General features: G+C 43.1%; 1 protein-coding gene across 21 annotated transcripts in view; it reads left to right on the top strand.

Moving 5' to 3' along the window:
- Magi1 (membrane associated guanylate kinase, WW and PDZ domain containing 1) overlaps nt 1-13,030 on the top strand; it is a 602,777-nt gene that overhangs the window by 125,831 nt on the left and 463,916 nt on the right. The window contains exon 1 of one of the 21 annotated variants that reach the window (XM_050160301.1): nt 9,688-9,964. The exons of the other annotated variants lie outside the window; for them this stretch is intronic. Coding sequence (XP_050016258.1) covers nt 9,877-9,964 — 88 coding nt within the window. The 5' untranslated portion in view covers nt 9,688-9,876. Of the gene's footprint in view, nt 1-9,687; nt 9,965-13,030 lie in introns of those variants that run through there. 21 annotated transcript variants of the gene reach the window in all.

Genomic DNA, 13,030 nt, shown 5'->3' with positions numbered 1-13,030 from the left:
ATTTAGCCTTTTTTTTTTTCAGGGGGTAGTATTCGGTATCTAAAAGAAGGCAAGTATACAGACCCCCTGCCTGTAAAAGTAGGTGTGAATTCTGGAGGGCCGATGACGGTGCCTGCTCCAAGCTGTTTGGCAGGAAGCTATCTATTAGCAGCCACATGTGTCTGAATTTGCACTTTTGCATTGAGTGTTGGAAAATATTTAGCAGAATTAATGCTGAACGTGTACAAGGTGTTAAGATGTGAGTGATCCTAGTGCTTTAGTCTCTGGGCTCTGAGCGAGCATTTGTGCTATAGATTCTGTGACGACTCCAGCTGGAGGCAGACACAGGGCACACAGCAGCTTCTCCTAAGGGACTGAGCAGCATTGTGACCAGATGATTAATTGCGGAGATTTTTCTCTGTCCTCTCAAGAATTGTTCTCAAAAAGGCTCTAACAGGAGTCTTCTTTTTGCAGGAGGAGGTGGGAAGCAGTCCCACCCTATATCCCAGGTTGGCCTGGAAGTTTACTATGTTGTAGCTCAAGTTGGTCTTGAACTCAAAGCAACCTTCCTGTCTCAGTCTCCCGGGTACTCAGATACCTGGCATGAGCCACTGTGCTTGGTAAATTACCCTTTATTTGGTATCCACTTTATGCTAAGAGCTTTACACAGTTATTACGGTCTCACTTTAGCAACTACCCCAAGAGATTGGTGGTCTCATCATCTTTTAACATATGGAGAAAATGAGGTCCCGAAGTGATATAATTCACCCAAAACATGCATTAGAGGCATGCATTAGAGGATTCTGAATAGGGTTTTGCTGCAAAGAGTTGCTCTCTGTGGGTACATTTGGGAAATGCTTTTCTGCTCCAGCACATAAGCTTGGGAAGGCAGATTAAGTTCTTAGTGCTGGTTTGTCCCTAGCCTCGCACCCTCATCAACAGCCTTGTTTGGCACATCTGTTTGTCACCGTTCCCAGCCTGCTGACTTGTACATTTAGTGTGGTCAGTAGGTATTCTGGAGCGTAGGTTCAGACCCTAGTGATAGTAGTCCTGCACCTCTTGTGCTTTCTTTTCTTTCTTTTTGTTTTGTGTTGCTTTGGGTGCTGGCAGGATTGCCATTTGTTGTCACTGAATTACACAGGAGTCTCTTGAGGTCTGCTTCGCTCGAGGTTAACATGTCCTCCAGAAACCATGCAACCAGGATGGACAATGTGTTCACTTGTGGTTTCAGGTTAATCAGTGCTAAGAAACTGATGTTTTCTCTAGAATAAATATTGCTGGCTTTTACATTGTTTAATACAAACCTGTGGGTTGACTAATACTGGTTCATTGTTAACCAGAGAAGCCCCTTTCCTGTTGGTAGAATTCCTGGCCTGGTCTTTATTTGTAGAAAACCATCCAATGCCTGCGGACAGTGTTCCACTGGGCATCTCCCCAAGCCTGGTGCTTGATTGATTATGATGTACCCTGATTTTAATCTTCAGGATGCAGCTACTGGGGGAAAAATTGCAGCAGGAATTGCTGTTCATTGGTATATTTGGGAAGTAGCTTTTATTCCAGTATGTAGCGGTTAAGTAGGTCCTAAATTAAACTCCGATCAGTACTGTGTTCTGTTTTTGCCCAGCACAGGGCTTCCCAATTTGTTGAGTCCCTTAGGAATCTGACCTTGATGGATGCTAACTTTCCATATCTCAGGATTATCTTTTTAGCTTTGTATGTACTTCTTAGCCTAAAAACGTGGAACGATGTTTCAAACTTAGGCAATAGAGTATAATACCATGATTCTTATTCTATTTAATGGATTTATTTCTTGAAATGCAAGTTTGTCAAATAAGAAATGTGTTGACTGGGTAGTATTTGAAACACTCAAACTAAAATAAAACTTTGTCATTTCTTCTGGTGTCTGATGGATTGCTTGATTATACAGGGCTGGAACTCTTTTTATTTTGGTGACTTGTAGTTAAAGCAGCACTTTATAATGCCTGGACAACATTAACATGTGCATTGTCAAAACGTAGACTCAGCTGGACTTGTTCTACTTTTCTGCTGGACAGATTTGTTACAGAGTTGGTAATTCCCATATATAATGACCTGTGGTTGGTTAGTTAAGTGAATCTAATTTTCTGGGTTTCTTATTTCTGCTCCTTAAAAAAAAATACCCCAAAGACAGAATATCTGAATTTGAGGAGCTTGCTTATCACACCAAACAGAGGGCACCAGATAAAGCCAGATAGATACAAGCTGTCCCTTACCAGGCCAAACTTTGATTATCCCAATGTGAATTGTCTATTTGTGATTGATTTTTAATCCCAGCCTTGGTTCTCCCAGCCTCTCACCTGCTGTTCAGGTTCTGTCAGAGCAGACCAGAGACATGTACCTCAAACCAGAAAACATGATGTGTAAGGTTTTGGAAACCGACCTCCCCACCCCTGTCCATGCTGGTGAAGTGTTGGATTGTTAAATTTAATGGTGCACTGTTTTCAAAACTGGGTACATGGGCATTCATGAGGTTACATGGATATACCTACTCAATGAAATGAGTATTCTTTGAATGAAATTATTTTCATTTCCACCTTTCCTTTTTCACGTATTATCATCAGTGCTTCTGAGTCACATTTTGACTAAAATGTATACTGTCACTCACCAGCTGTATAGACCTCTGGGCAAGGTAATCATTTTCACCCTTTTTGCTTGAGCTTGAAGTGATACAAACTACCTGCTTTATGGGGACCACACTCAATGGTGAGTCATCAGATACCAAATCCATCCTTTGGCAATGACAGGAGAAAAACTTACAATCTTCAAGGTGCCATACATGATCCTAGGAAGTAATACAATTGTTCTGGTATGTTTTATTTTTTGTCACCTTGACACAAACTAGGGTCATCTGGGAAGAGGGAACCTCAGTTGTTCTGTACAAAAGTCTGTGGTAGTATTTTCTTGATTGATGATTGATGAATGACGGTCCAGCTCACTGTGGATGATGTCACGCTTGGCAGGTGGTCTTGGGTTGTGTAAGAAAGCAGGCTGAGCAGACATAGAGAGCAAGCCCATGAGCGGCATTCTTTGTGGTTTCTGTTCTGGTTCCTGCCTCAAGATCCTGCCCTGGCTTTCTTAGGTGATAAATGCTAAGGTGTAAGATGAAATAAACGCCTTCCTCCCTAAGCTGCTTTTGGTAATAGTACTTATTTCTGCTATTTCATAGTAGCAGAAAACAAATTAGGACAACAATGGACTATAAAAATAAGGTTTTTATGTGAAGAAAAGTAAACAAAAATCTCTGCACAAACATTCTGAGTGGAGAGTAGTCGTAACGTTGAGAATTGAAAATAATCAGGGTTTTTGTACAAAGGTGTAAAACTGACTTTGGTAAATGTGTGTTAGGATACCTTTGTGATAAATGAAAGCTAAATCCATTCTGAGTCCATTTTAAGCAGAAGTATGTTTGTTAAGAATCAATGGTAACATGTCTTAGTATACAGGGTCTGAGGAACACAGGGAAGTGAAACCAGAAGGCAGAAACGATGTGGATGCAAGGCTGGAGGGACCGATGTTCCGTTTCTGTAGAGTGCCATCTGTGGGGTGAGTGACTTTTGATCACTTTCAGTCTCTTGTGCTTTGTGTTGAAATCCTATAAACTCCTGTTCGAATATCTCAGTCTAGGTAAAATGCCCACAGAGCAACTTTGGGGTGGTCCACTAGGCTATATTTAGCCCAAAGATGTACCTGCTCCTTTCCGGTGAAGTGGGACTGGTTCTCTGAGGAAGAGGAGAAAGGTAAAACTTGGTGGGTGGTACAAGTCTACCATGTGTGCCTTCACCTATCACCTATGACAAATGGAGGGGAGATGATAAGGAGGCATCCACTCCATCAATGAATTAGTGTTTAGATGAGGTTGGCCAGTCAAAATCTTGATAGTATTAAGAAGCACTATTGGGTATTTTTAGATGTTGAGGATCACTTCTTATTTCTATAAAAAGAGATTTTATTATATTAAATTTTTTAGGTTCGTTTATGTATGTAACTGTTGTATTATGTGTATGTATCACATGCCAGATGCCCGTGAGGTCAGGATGTTGGGTACCTTTGCACCAGAGTTATGGATGTCCATGAGCCATCATCTGGGTGCTGGAAATTGAACCTGGACTCTCCACAGGAGCAACAAGTTCTTTTAGCCACTGAGCCATCTCACTAGCCCCTTAACAAGGTATTTTAAGTACACGGTTTTTGTGAAAGCTCCTCCACCTAGGGGTTTAGTTCAGTGGTGTAGCTCATGCTTAGCATGTGTGAAGCCCTAGGTTCAGAGCATACACAACCAAGGCAGCACTGACTCTCTGAGATGGGCGGGGTTGAGCATGGTGCACCTCAGCCCCTTCATCCACTGTGATTGGCATGTAAACAAGAAAGATGCTTGAGGACCGGCATCCTTTGGTCTTTTTGATGATTTATTCTTATAGGTGATTTTTCCCTTGCATTGTGCATTTCAAAGATTTCTCTGTTCTCAGCTGTAACATTGTAATTCCAGTCCCTTTTAAGTGTGTTTCCTTTGTTTCGTTGTCTCGCTTGTCCTCCCTCCCTTGGTCTTACCTCCCTCCTCCAGGTTTTGGACAGTGTCTTGCTCCATAGACCTGCTCCCCTTAAACTCATACTATCACTGAGATTATAGGATGTACCATTCTGCCCAGGTACCATTTCTTTTTCTTTAAAGTAATTGGTATTCTTTAAGGGAGTAAGAGGTCTTCTCCTCAATTTGACGGTTTTTCTTGAAGCTATTTCTTCGCAATACTTTGGAATTACGAATTTAACAGCTAGAATGACTTAAAATACCATTTTATCGTATGAAAAAGTGTCCAGCCTCACTAGACATTAGAGAAAAGCAAGTTAAAACTACACCAAAATCCTCTTTCCTCATCAGAATGGCAGTTCTTATCAATGTAGGTGAGGATGAGGAGAAAAAGCACCCCCTATACACTGTTGGCAGGAATGTGTACTTGTATAGCCACTGTTGGAATCACTTTAGATGTTCAAGGAACTAAGGAGAGCTCTCAGATGACCAACACAGCATACCAGCCTTGGGTCGTTTCTCAAAGAACTACACATTAGTACATCATAGTACATTGCACATAGATAATTATTGTAGTATCCACAGTAGCCAATTCATGGAATCAATCTAGGTGTCTATTAATAGATACAGAAAATTATGCACATATCCTATACATGCAATGGAATTTTATACAGCCATAAAGAGTCGAAATTTTTAGGAAAATGGATGCAATAGGATATTGTCATAGGAAGTTATTTAGGGAAGTTAAACAAGTTAGTTTCAGTCAAATATCACTTTTTTCATTTGTATATTCCAGATTATATGTAGATTATAGTGATGTATTATTTGTGTTTTAGTAAATAAAGCTTGTGTGAAGATCAGAGGGCAAAGCAGCCATCCATACTAGTCAGCCATAAAGGCAGGGAGTGGTGGCACACACCTTTAATTCAGGACTTAAAAGGCAGAGGCAGTAGGATCCCTCTGAGTTCAAGACCACCCTGGGCTGCACAAGACAGAATCTGTCTAAAAGAGAAACAGAGCTCACACAAAGGTGATCTCAGCACTTGGGATCACATACTTTTAGTCCCAGCTCCTGGAGAGAGGAGCAATATGGCTGGGCAGAGAGAGGAATATAAAGAGGAAGAGACAGGAACTCACTGTACTGTGGAATCTGAAAATTCATGAAGATAGGATCTTGCCTTTTCAGTTTAAAGATTGGGTAGAGGTAACAGGTCTCTCTAGTTGGCTACTTTGCTTTTCTGATCTTCAGATTGAGCCCCAATCTCTGTCTCTGGGTTTTTATTATTCATGCTACAGTAGATACGTAAGATCATGTATGTATGACACAGAAAGAAAGGGACAAATGGGAGGGAGGAGGGATGAGAAAAGAGAAAGTGGAGAAGTGTGACGTGTATGTGGGGAGACACTTAAAGTACATTATATACCTGCATGGCATGTCCTTATGAGACACTTAAAGTACATTATATACCTGTATGGCATGTCCTTATGAGACACTTAAAGTATATTATATACCCGTATGGCGTGTCCTTATGAGACACTTAAAGTACATTATATACCTGTATGGCATGTCCTTATGAGACACTTAAAGTACATTATATACCTGTATGGCATGTCCTTATGAGACACTTAAAGTATATTATATACCCGTATGGCATGTCCTATGAGACACTTAAAGTACATTATATACCTGTATGGCATGTCCTTATGAGATACTTAAAGTATATTATATACCAGCATAGCATGTCCTTATGAAACTTAGTACTATTGCAGTGAGCTTAAATCCATAAAAAATTAGAAGAAAAATATCATTTATTATTCAAGGTGATTTTATCTCAGCATAGACATATGGTTAGGAGTGTTAACTGGGAAGGTGTTATCTGAGTTTGCTTAGTTTACTTAGAGTACCCAGATTCCTGAAATCAGGATAGCAGGAGCAAACTTAAGAAAAGTTGGGTTGGGCTGAACTGGGTATTGCAGTATAAGCCTTGAAACCCAACTTTCAGGAAGCTGAGGCAGGAAGATGGAAGTTTGAGGCTAGTGTGGGTTCTGTATCCCCAGCCTGTCAGAAAGAAAAAGGAAAATGAAAGGTGGGTTGGGAGTAAAAGTTGGAAGACTATTACATCACTGATAATGTCGGTACCAGAATACAGATCACTCTGCATGTGTACGTGTGTGCAGGATCTCCCACTGCCTCTGGAGTCCACTGATTTGACAAGGCTGACTGACTGGCCCATGAGATCTTGGGATCCTCCCTTCTCCACCTCCCCAGCACTGGGCATTGCAGGCATGTATTGACACCCCCAGCTTTCTGTGTGGGTCCTGTGGATCTGAATCGAAGCCCCTGTTCCTTGTGTAGAGATACTTTACTGAGTCATCTCTCCAGCCTCAGGAAGGGAGACTGTATTTGTGCGAGTAGGGCTGTGAGCAGACAGACAGGTTTCAGTATTTAGAATATATGCTTGACAGTTGTTACTCTTTAACGTGATTCCTCATCAGCGGTAAGTCATCTTCTGGATTTAAAATACACAGACTTACTATTTTTACTAAAAATAGTTGATTTGCATCAATCCTGCCTGCTGGGAAAAGCAGACTTGTGAGTTCCAGCCCCTGTGGGTTGTAGATGGAAGAATCGTCTGTGATGATCAGCAGGCTGAAGGACCAGAAAAGCCCTTAATGAGGAGGCTGCTGAAAAGCCACCCTGCGGAGCCTGGGAAAGGCTGAGCTACCTTTCCACGTAAGGTCTGTCAGCAGGCACATCCTAATAGGCTTTACAGAAGTGGACAAAGTTGACACCAGTTGCTTCTCAGTTGATTTTTGCGATCTGCTAAAAGTTATTTATTTTAGAACTCTGAAGCATTGTTGTAGAACAGTGCTGTCAGATGGAAGGGTGGTGAGCAGAAGGGAGATGTTTCCTAGTCTGGTGGAGATTTCCTCGCTGGGTAAGACTCTGTATGCAGCTCCTATCCTCCTGTATCTTTCCCGCCATAGTCCTATGCCCTAGCCGTAGTGCTCCCTTCTTAGTAAAGTCCTCACTAGCTTTTCAGTGCTCCTCAGTCATTCCCGTCTGGGAGCTCATGTAATGCCATTAATCTCCCTTTCCTAGTGTAGCCCAACTTTGAGTAACATATAACTATCCATGGATATCCAAAGAGGATTGATTGAATCCAGGACCCGCTGAGAGTGGAAAAAGGTTTAGGTTACTTACAGAAAATGACTTAGTAGTTACATAGAACCTACCTCCTTGCACATACTAGTAAGTGTTCACCATTGAACTCCAGCCTTCCAATTTAACTCTTTTCTAGGTTATTGATAATAGTTACTGTAAGATAAATGTGGTGTAAGCGTTTGCTGTGCTGTCTTCATTAGGGGATAACGGCAACTAAAAGTCTGTATGCATTCAGTACAGACACAAAGTTCTTCCACCCAGTATTTCCATCCCATGGTTGCTTGCATCCGTGGATGTGGAATCTGTGATGCATGCAGAGGGCCAGCTGCCTTCTATTTACTATTAGATCCTGTCGCTTTCAAGATGTGCCTTCATCGTAACAACGTGTTTCACTGAGAAGAGTGACATGCTTCTTCATTACTGGTAACACAAAGCACATGCTCCCAAATAAAGACGTTAAAATAATTCCAAGGGCATGAAAGGAAACTTACTGTTTTTTTTTTTTTTTTAAAACAAGTATCTTGAATTGTTCACCACAGAGTTTCCATCATTTCTGCACTTTAAACCCCCTAGTACTCTTCCTCATGTCTGGGAGCGTCACAGAAGTTTGTCAGGTCACAGAAATACCTTGATTTCCTTGTCCTGTTCATGTTTGGCAGTATAGTCATCTACCATCATGTAGTATAATCAAGCCAGGTATAATTCAGAGATTTTTCCAGTCCTCAATTAAGCTGTCAGAGCTTTGTTCTTTTACTGTACCTTTCTTTCGTTGCTGGTTCAGGAGACCGCAGATAGTCCTGGGCAGTGACCTTAGGGTCTTGTGCACGCTGGGCTACGTCCTCAGCCCCAAACTGTGTTTTGATTACCTCTGTGCAGACACTGAGAGTAAGTGTTTTGAAAATGGATAATAATCTAACGTATCAGTTGTGTATCTGTATAGTTCGGGCTTGTATTTCATATGTTTTAGAAAAGTGTATATGTGTGTGTTGTGTATGTGAGTGTACACATTCACAGTTGTGTGAGTGTGTGTGTATGAGCATGTGTCGAGAAGTCCTCTTTCTCTCTTTACTTTATTAAGTCAGAGTCTTAAGATGAATCCAGAGTTTGATAATTTTGGGTCATCTTGATAGCCAGTTTGTCCCAGGGATTTCCTGTCTCTGCCTTTCCGATGCTGAGGCAGTTGGTGACCCTTACACTAGTCCAGCTTTTAATTGGATGCCAGGGATCTAAATTTCAAGTCTCATGCTTTCACAGCAAGCCCTTTATCTACTTTTGTATGTGATTTTATTTTGAGCTATCTAACGATTAATTACTGCTGTATTTGGACGCTCTTCCCCACTCATAGTTTGTGAAGCACAGCGCTAAGGCAGCATTTTTCATCCCTTGCTGAGTGTTCTGTTCAAATAGTGTCATGCACTGTTGCTAAATCAGAATTTGGGGGCTATAGTACAGGGTCCAGTAGGTGGGAGCTAGGCTCTCCGCAGGTGTTTTGGTTTGAATGTGGTATTTGAACATTGGTTCCCCATCTAGTGCTGCTGCTTGGAAACCTGGAGGGTGTGATGCTTAGCTGATGGCCATAGGTCACGAGCGGTGTGCATTGAGGCTGACCCCTGTCTTTGCTTTCATTCTGGAGCCCTTTGATCTGCCAAGATGCCAGCCACCTTCCTCACGTGTTCCCCGACCATGAACTCCTGTGTGCCTCCCTGCCAGGATGAACTGAGGCCAGGAGCCCAATCAGCCTCTTTTCCTTCCCTCAGGTGTGTGGTGACGGCAATACAACTGGTGAACTCTGAGGTACTTAGCCAGTGAGGATCAAATGAATAGGTGACCTGTATCGGGTAGGGTGGAGTCATGGGAGAAGGGCATCCTGGACTGAGTATGGAATGAGTTCATGGGGTGGGGAAGGGCGAGCACAGAGCCTTGTAGCTTGTAGTAAGGGTTTTGAATTCTAAGAACAGTGACTATCTGTTGAGAGATTTTAACAGGAAGTGAGCCTACCTCCTCTAGGGAACATCTCGGAGGCAGAAGGTCTCTGGAGGTGTGAAAGGCGAAGAGAGGCGGGTGTCTCAGTCTGGTTTCCAGCCATGCCAGCAGAATAGGTGAGATAGCAGGCTTGCTTGGCCGGTGTGGCTCCTCCGGCGTTCCTGGCTCCGCTGCTGCGTCTCTCATGGAAGACTCCTGGAGCCGTGCCTCTGCAGTGTCTGTAAAAACCGAAGCAAAAGGTAGTCGTGCCGTCTCCCCGACATCCTCACAGGGTAAGTGTGGTGCTACTTCCCGTTTACCTAGATTCACGGGGTTTTGAGGAATGCGGCTTTGTTTTTTGTGCCTAATTTTAGGCAAACTAAAAACTGGATCATTTATAAAGAGCACTGTAGGAACTTTAGAGAAATCATTGGAGAAGATACAATTCGAAGGAAGGAGGTTCCCTCCTGTCCCCTCTTTTAAGGAAATGGATAAAGGAGGGAGGGAAGGAGAGACAGAGACCAATATTGACATTTCACTAGGAGGACTTTCTGAGTACTAGGAATTTAATTCTCACGCTGCCCTCTGAGATTTGCAGAGCTTTTATTTCTGTCTCGTAGATAAACCAAACCTTCTAATCAGGTTGTCCAAAGTCACACTCAGCTGGGAAGTGGCGGAGCAGACTACACACCCAATCCTGTTGCCCAAGTTTTCCTTCCAGTTTCTGCAGTCTGTGAAAGCTTCAGCTAAGACAGCTCTTCCCAGCACCTGGGAAAATGAGCGTCTTCCAAGGCTCCTTTTCCTCAGCTAGTGTTGGTGGCTCGTTCCAGCCATTTCACGACACCTCCAATTCCTTCCATTTTTCTTGTATTTGACCCTTAAATTCTGATTTTTGCTGAAGCTCTTTAAGGCTCTGTTGGCTCTCTCTCCTGTTGCTGAAGGCTCATGTTGGAGGGTTGATGCTGCTGGCTTGGTCTTGCAAGACAGAAGGACTGGTGTTGAGTCTGTCCTTGGGCTGTGCTCTGATGATGTAGCACGCTCAGATCCTGCCAGGAGGTGAGAGCCAAAAAGCAGGTGGTCATGCCCATGTTGCCCTGCCCCCTTTGCAGACTTGCTGGAACAGTTCTGCCCATCCATCCCAAATTGGAATTAAGGGGAGGGAAGTACAGACTGGTACAAGAAAGAAAGCCCCAGCAACCTATTTATTTTTCACCTGCTTGAGACACTAAAAGACTCTAAGGGTCATTGGTGCTTCCTACAGGACCAGAGATGGTTTTGTGGTTTTCTCTTGCTATTCAGGGTCTAGGATAGTCCCTGCCTTCTCTAATAAGAGTAGGTTGACTTTTATTAGACTGCAGTCTTCTTGTATTGTTTTGGATTTTATGGTTGTTGAGCCATCTTGGTTTCATTTACATTTATCCCATTTGAAAGTGGGTTCTATTCTGTCTGGTAGCAGTCTGGGCTTCTCTCAGTTCTCATTGGCTACCGAAAGGACATGACTCAGAGATGAATGAGATTCTACCTCAGCTTTACTTGTTTCTCTCCCTCTGTTGGTACAGCAGCAAACTATCTGTTAAAGCTTTACTCAGGCATCTACTCCCCACCGTTGCTCTGTTGGAGGTCACAGCCAGTCCCTGTTAAGGGACACTCACAAAAGACTCTGTGTGTGCATGCACATGTTATTTTGCATTCTTTAGCATTCAGTAAACAACATTGGGGAAAAAATTACAAAGCGTGTTGTTCTTTAGAGGAGGATGGCTTCACTAGTTCTTTTTGTGTGGGGAAAGTTTTATTTTTCTCTGTTAGTCATAGTGACCTTCAAACCTGGCCAGGGTCTCTAGGAGCAGAATAAGCCTGTGCTGGTGGTAAGCGTGGTAATTATGGGAGCCCGGTGGGATCCCAGGCGTTTGTGAGTTTGGGGCATTCTTAGATATATAAATGCAAATTCGTGGAGGGCCCTTCAGGAATGAAAACAGAAGAATTAGTCTATATAAAAATGTGGCTTATTCCCAGGAGCTGGGATCAGAGCCGTGGTAGAGCTGGAACAGAAGTGGCTTGTGTAGGTAGGTAAGTGATTTTCACCATTCTGAAGCTTCATAGAACCAGTTTTCAATAGGAGGGAAACCCTCATTGCAGCGCTTTCTTTTCCACAGTGGTAGCAACCAGCCAGCGAGAGAGTGTTTTTAATTGAAAATCGCATAACTTCGTCCTAGCCAACTTTCAATTGCTTCCCAAGTGCAGCATTTTGCCAGAGTCTCAAACAAGACTGTACAAGAAAGGAAAAGAATGTGGGATTCACAGATACTAAGACACTGTAAAAACAGCTCTGCTATCACCAGCCAATTTAGACACCGAGCTCCTCTCATCATTTGCCGAGGGTGAACAGAAACTTAATTCATACGCTTGCTCAGAGCTTCCTTGTCTCCATTCCCTTGGTTCCTCCCCTTTTCATGGACCACCCTGGCTTGTTTGCACTTTTCTGTCTGTGGCCTTAGCTTTCTCGGTCTTGTCTGATGATTGCTTTGGTTAGGGAGGAAATGCTTTTGTGCATGACTCTGCATTGCAAGCGCTGTTATGCTCTTGAGCAAATGTAAAAAGAGTGTTAACTGAAGGGCATGGGGCATAGGGCCTTCGGAGGGATGGGCAAGGAAGGGGCTGGGCCGTGTCCTCGAGTCTCAGGAGCAGCACTGTCTGGTAGGTTTTTCTGCATCTCATTCACTGCCTCCTGTGTTCTTCATTCTTCTCTGGTCTTCCCAGACCCTGGCTGCTCACATTCCCGGCATACATTTCAGACCAAGGCTGGAATCTTTGTCTCCACTGTGTATTTGAAAGGGATGGGCTCTGATTGATCCACTGTGGTCGGAAGCCCACATCTGTGGCTCAGGGAAGTGAAATCCCATGCAGCACAGGGGCTGGAAGCACATCTGTGGTAATCATTGTAGGGGCAAGAAATGGCGGCCAAATTCACTCCACCATTGTTTGTCTTCTTTAAAATTACGTTTATTTATTTGTGTGTGGGCATGTGTGGAGATCAGAGGACAGCTTATGGAAGTTAGTTCTCTGTGTCTGTCATGTAGGTCCCGGGAATGGAACTTAGATTGTCAGGCGTGGTGGTAAGTGCCTTTACCCACTGGGCCATGTTGACAGGCCACAGTGTTAGTTTTTGATATTTTTTGTTTCTTTTTTAAACAAATTTCTGTAGGGCCCTCTTTCAATGCTGGGGATCAAATACAATGCATTGCGTATGCTAGGCTGAGCTATGCCTCCAGCCCTTAAAAATCGAACTCCTTTTCTTCTTCAGTTTTGGGTTCATCAGTCAAGTCAGGGCGATAGAAGTACAGCTCAGGGTTGGATATAGG

Source organism: Alexandromys fortis, unplaced genomic scaffold, assembly GCF_014885135.2.
Source record: "Alexandromys fortis isolate MF-2015 unplaced genomic scaffold, M_Fortis_MF-2015_v1.1 scaffold_111, whole genome shotgun sequence".
Taxonomy (NCBI): Eukaryota; Metazoa; Chordata; class Mammalia; order Rodentia; family Cricetidae; genus Alexandromys; species Alexandromys fortis.
The sequence above is the reverse complement of the archived record's forward strand: the minus strand, read 5'-3'. Positions and strand labels throughout refer to the sequence as shown.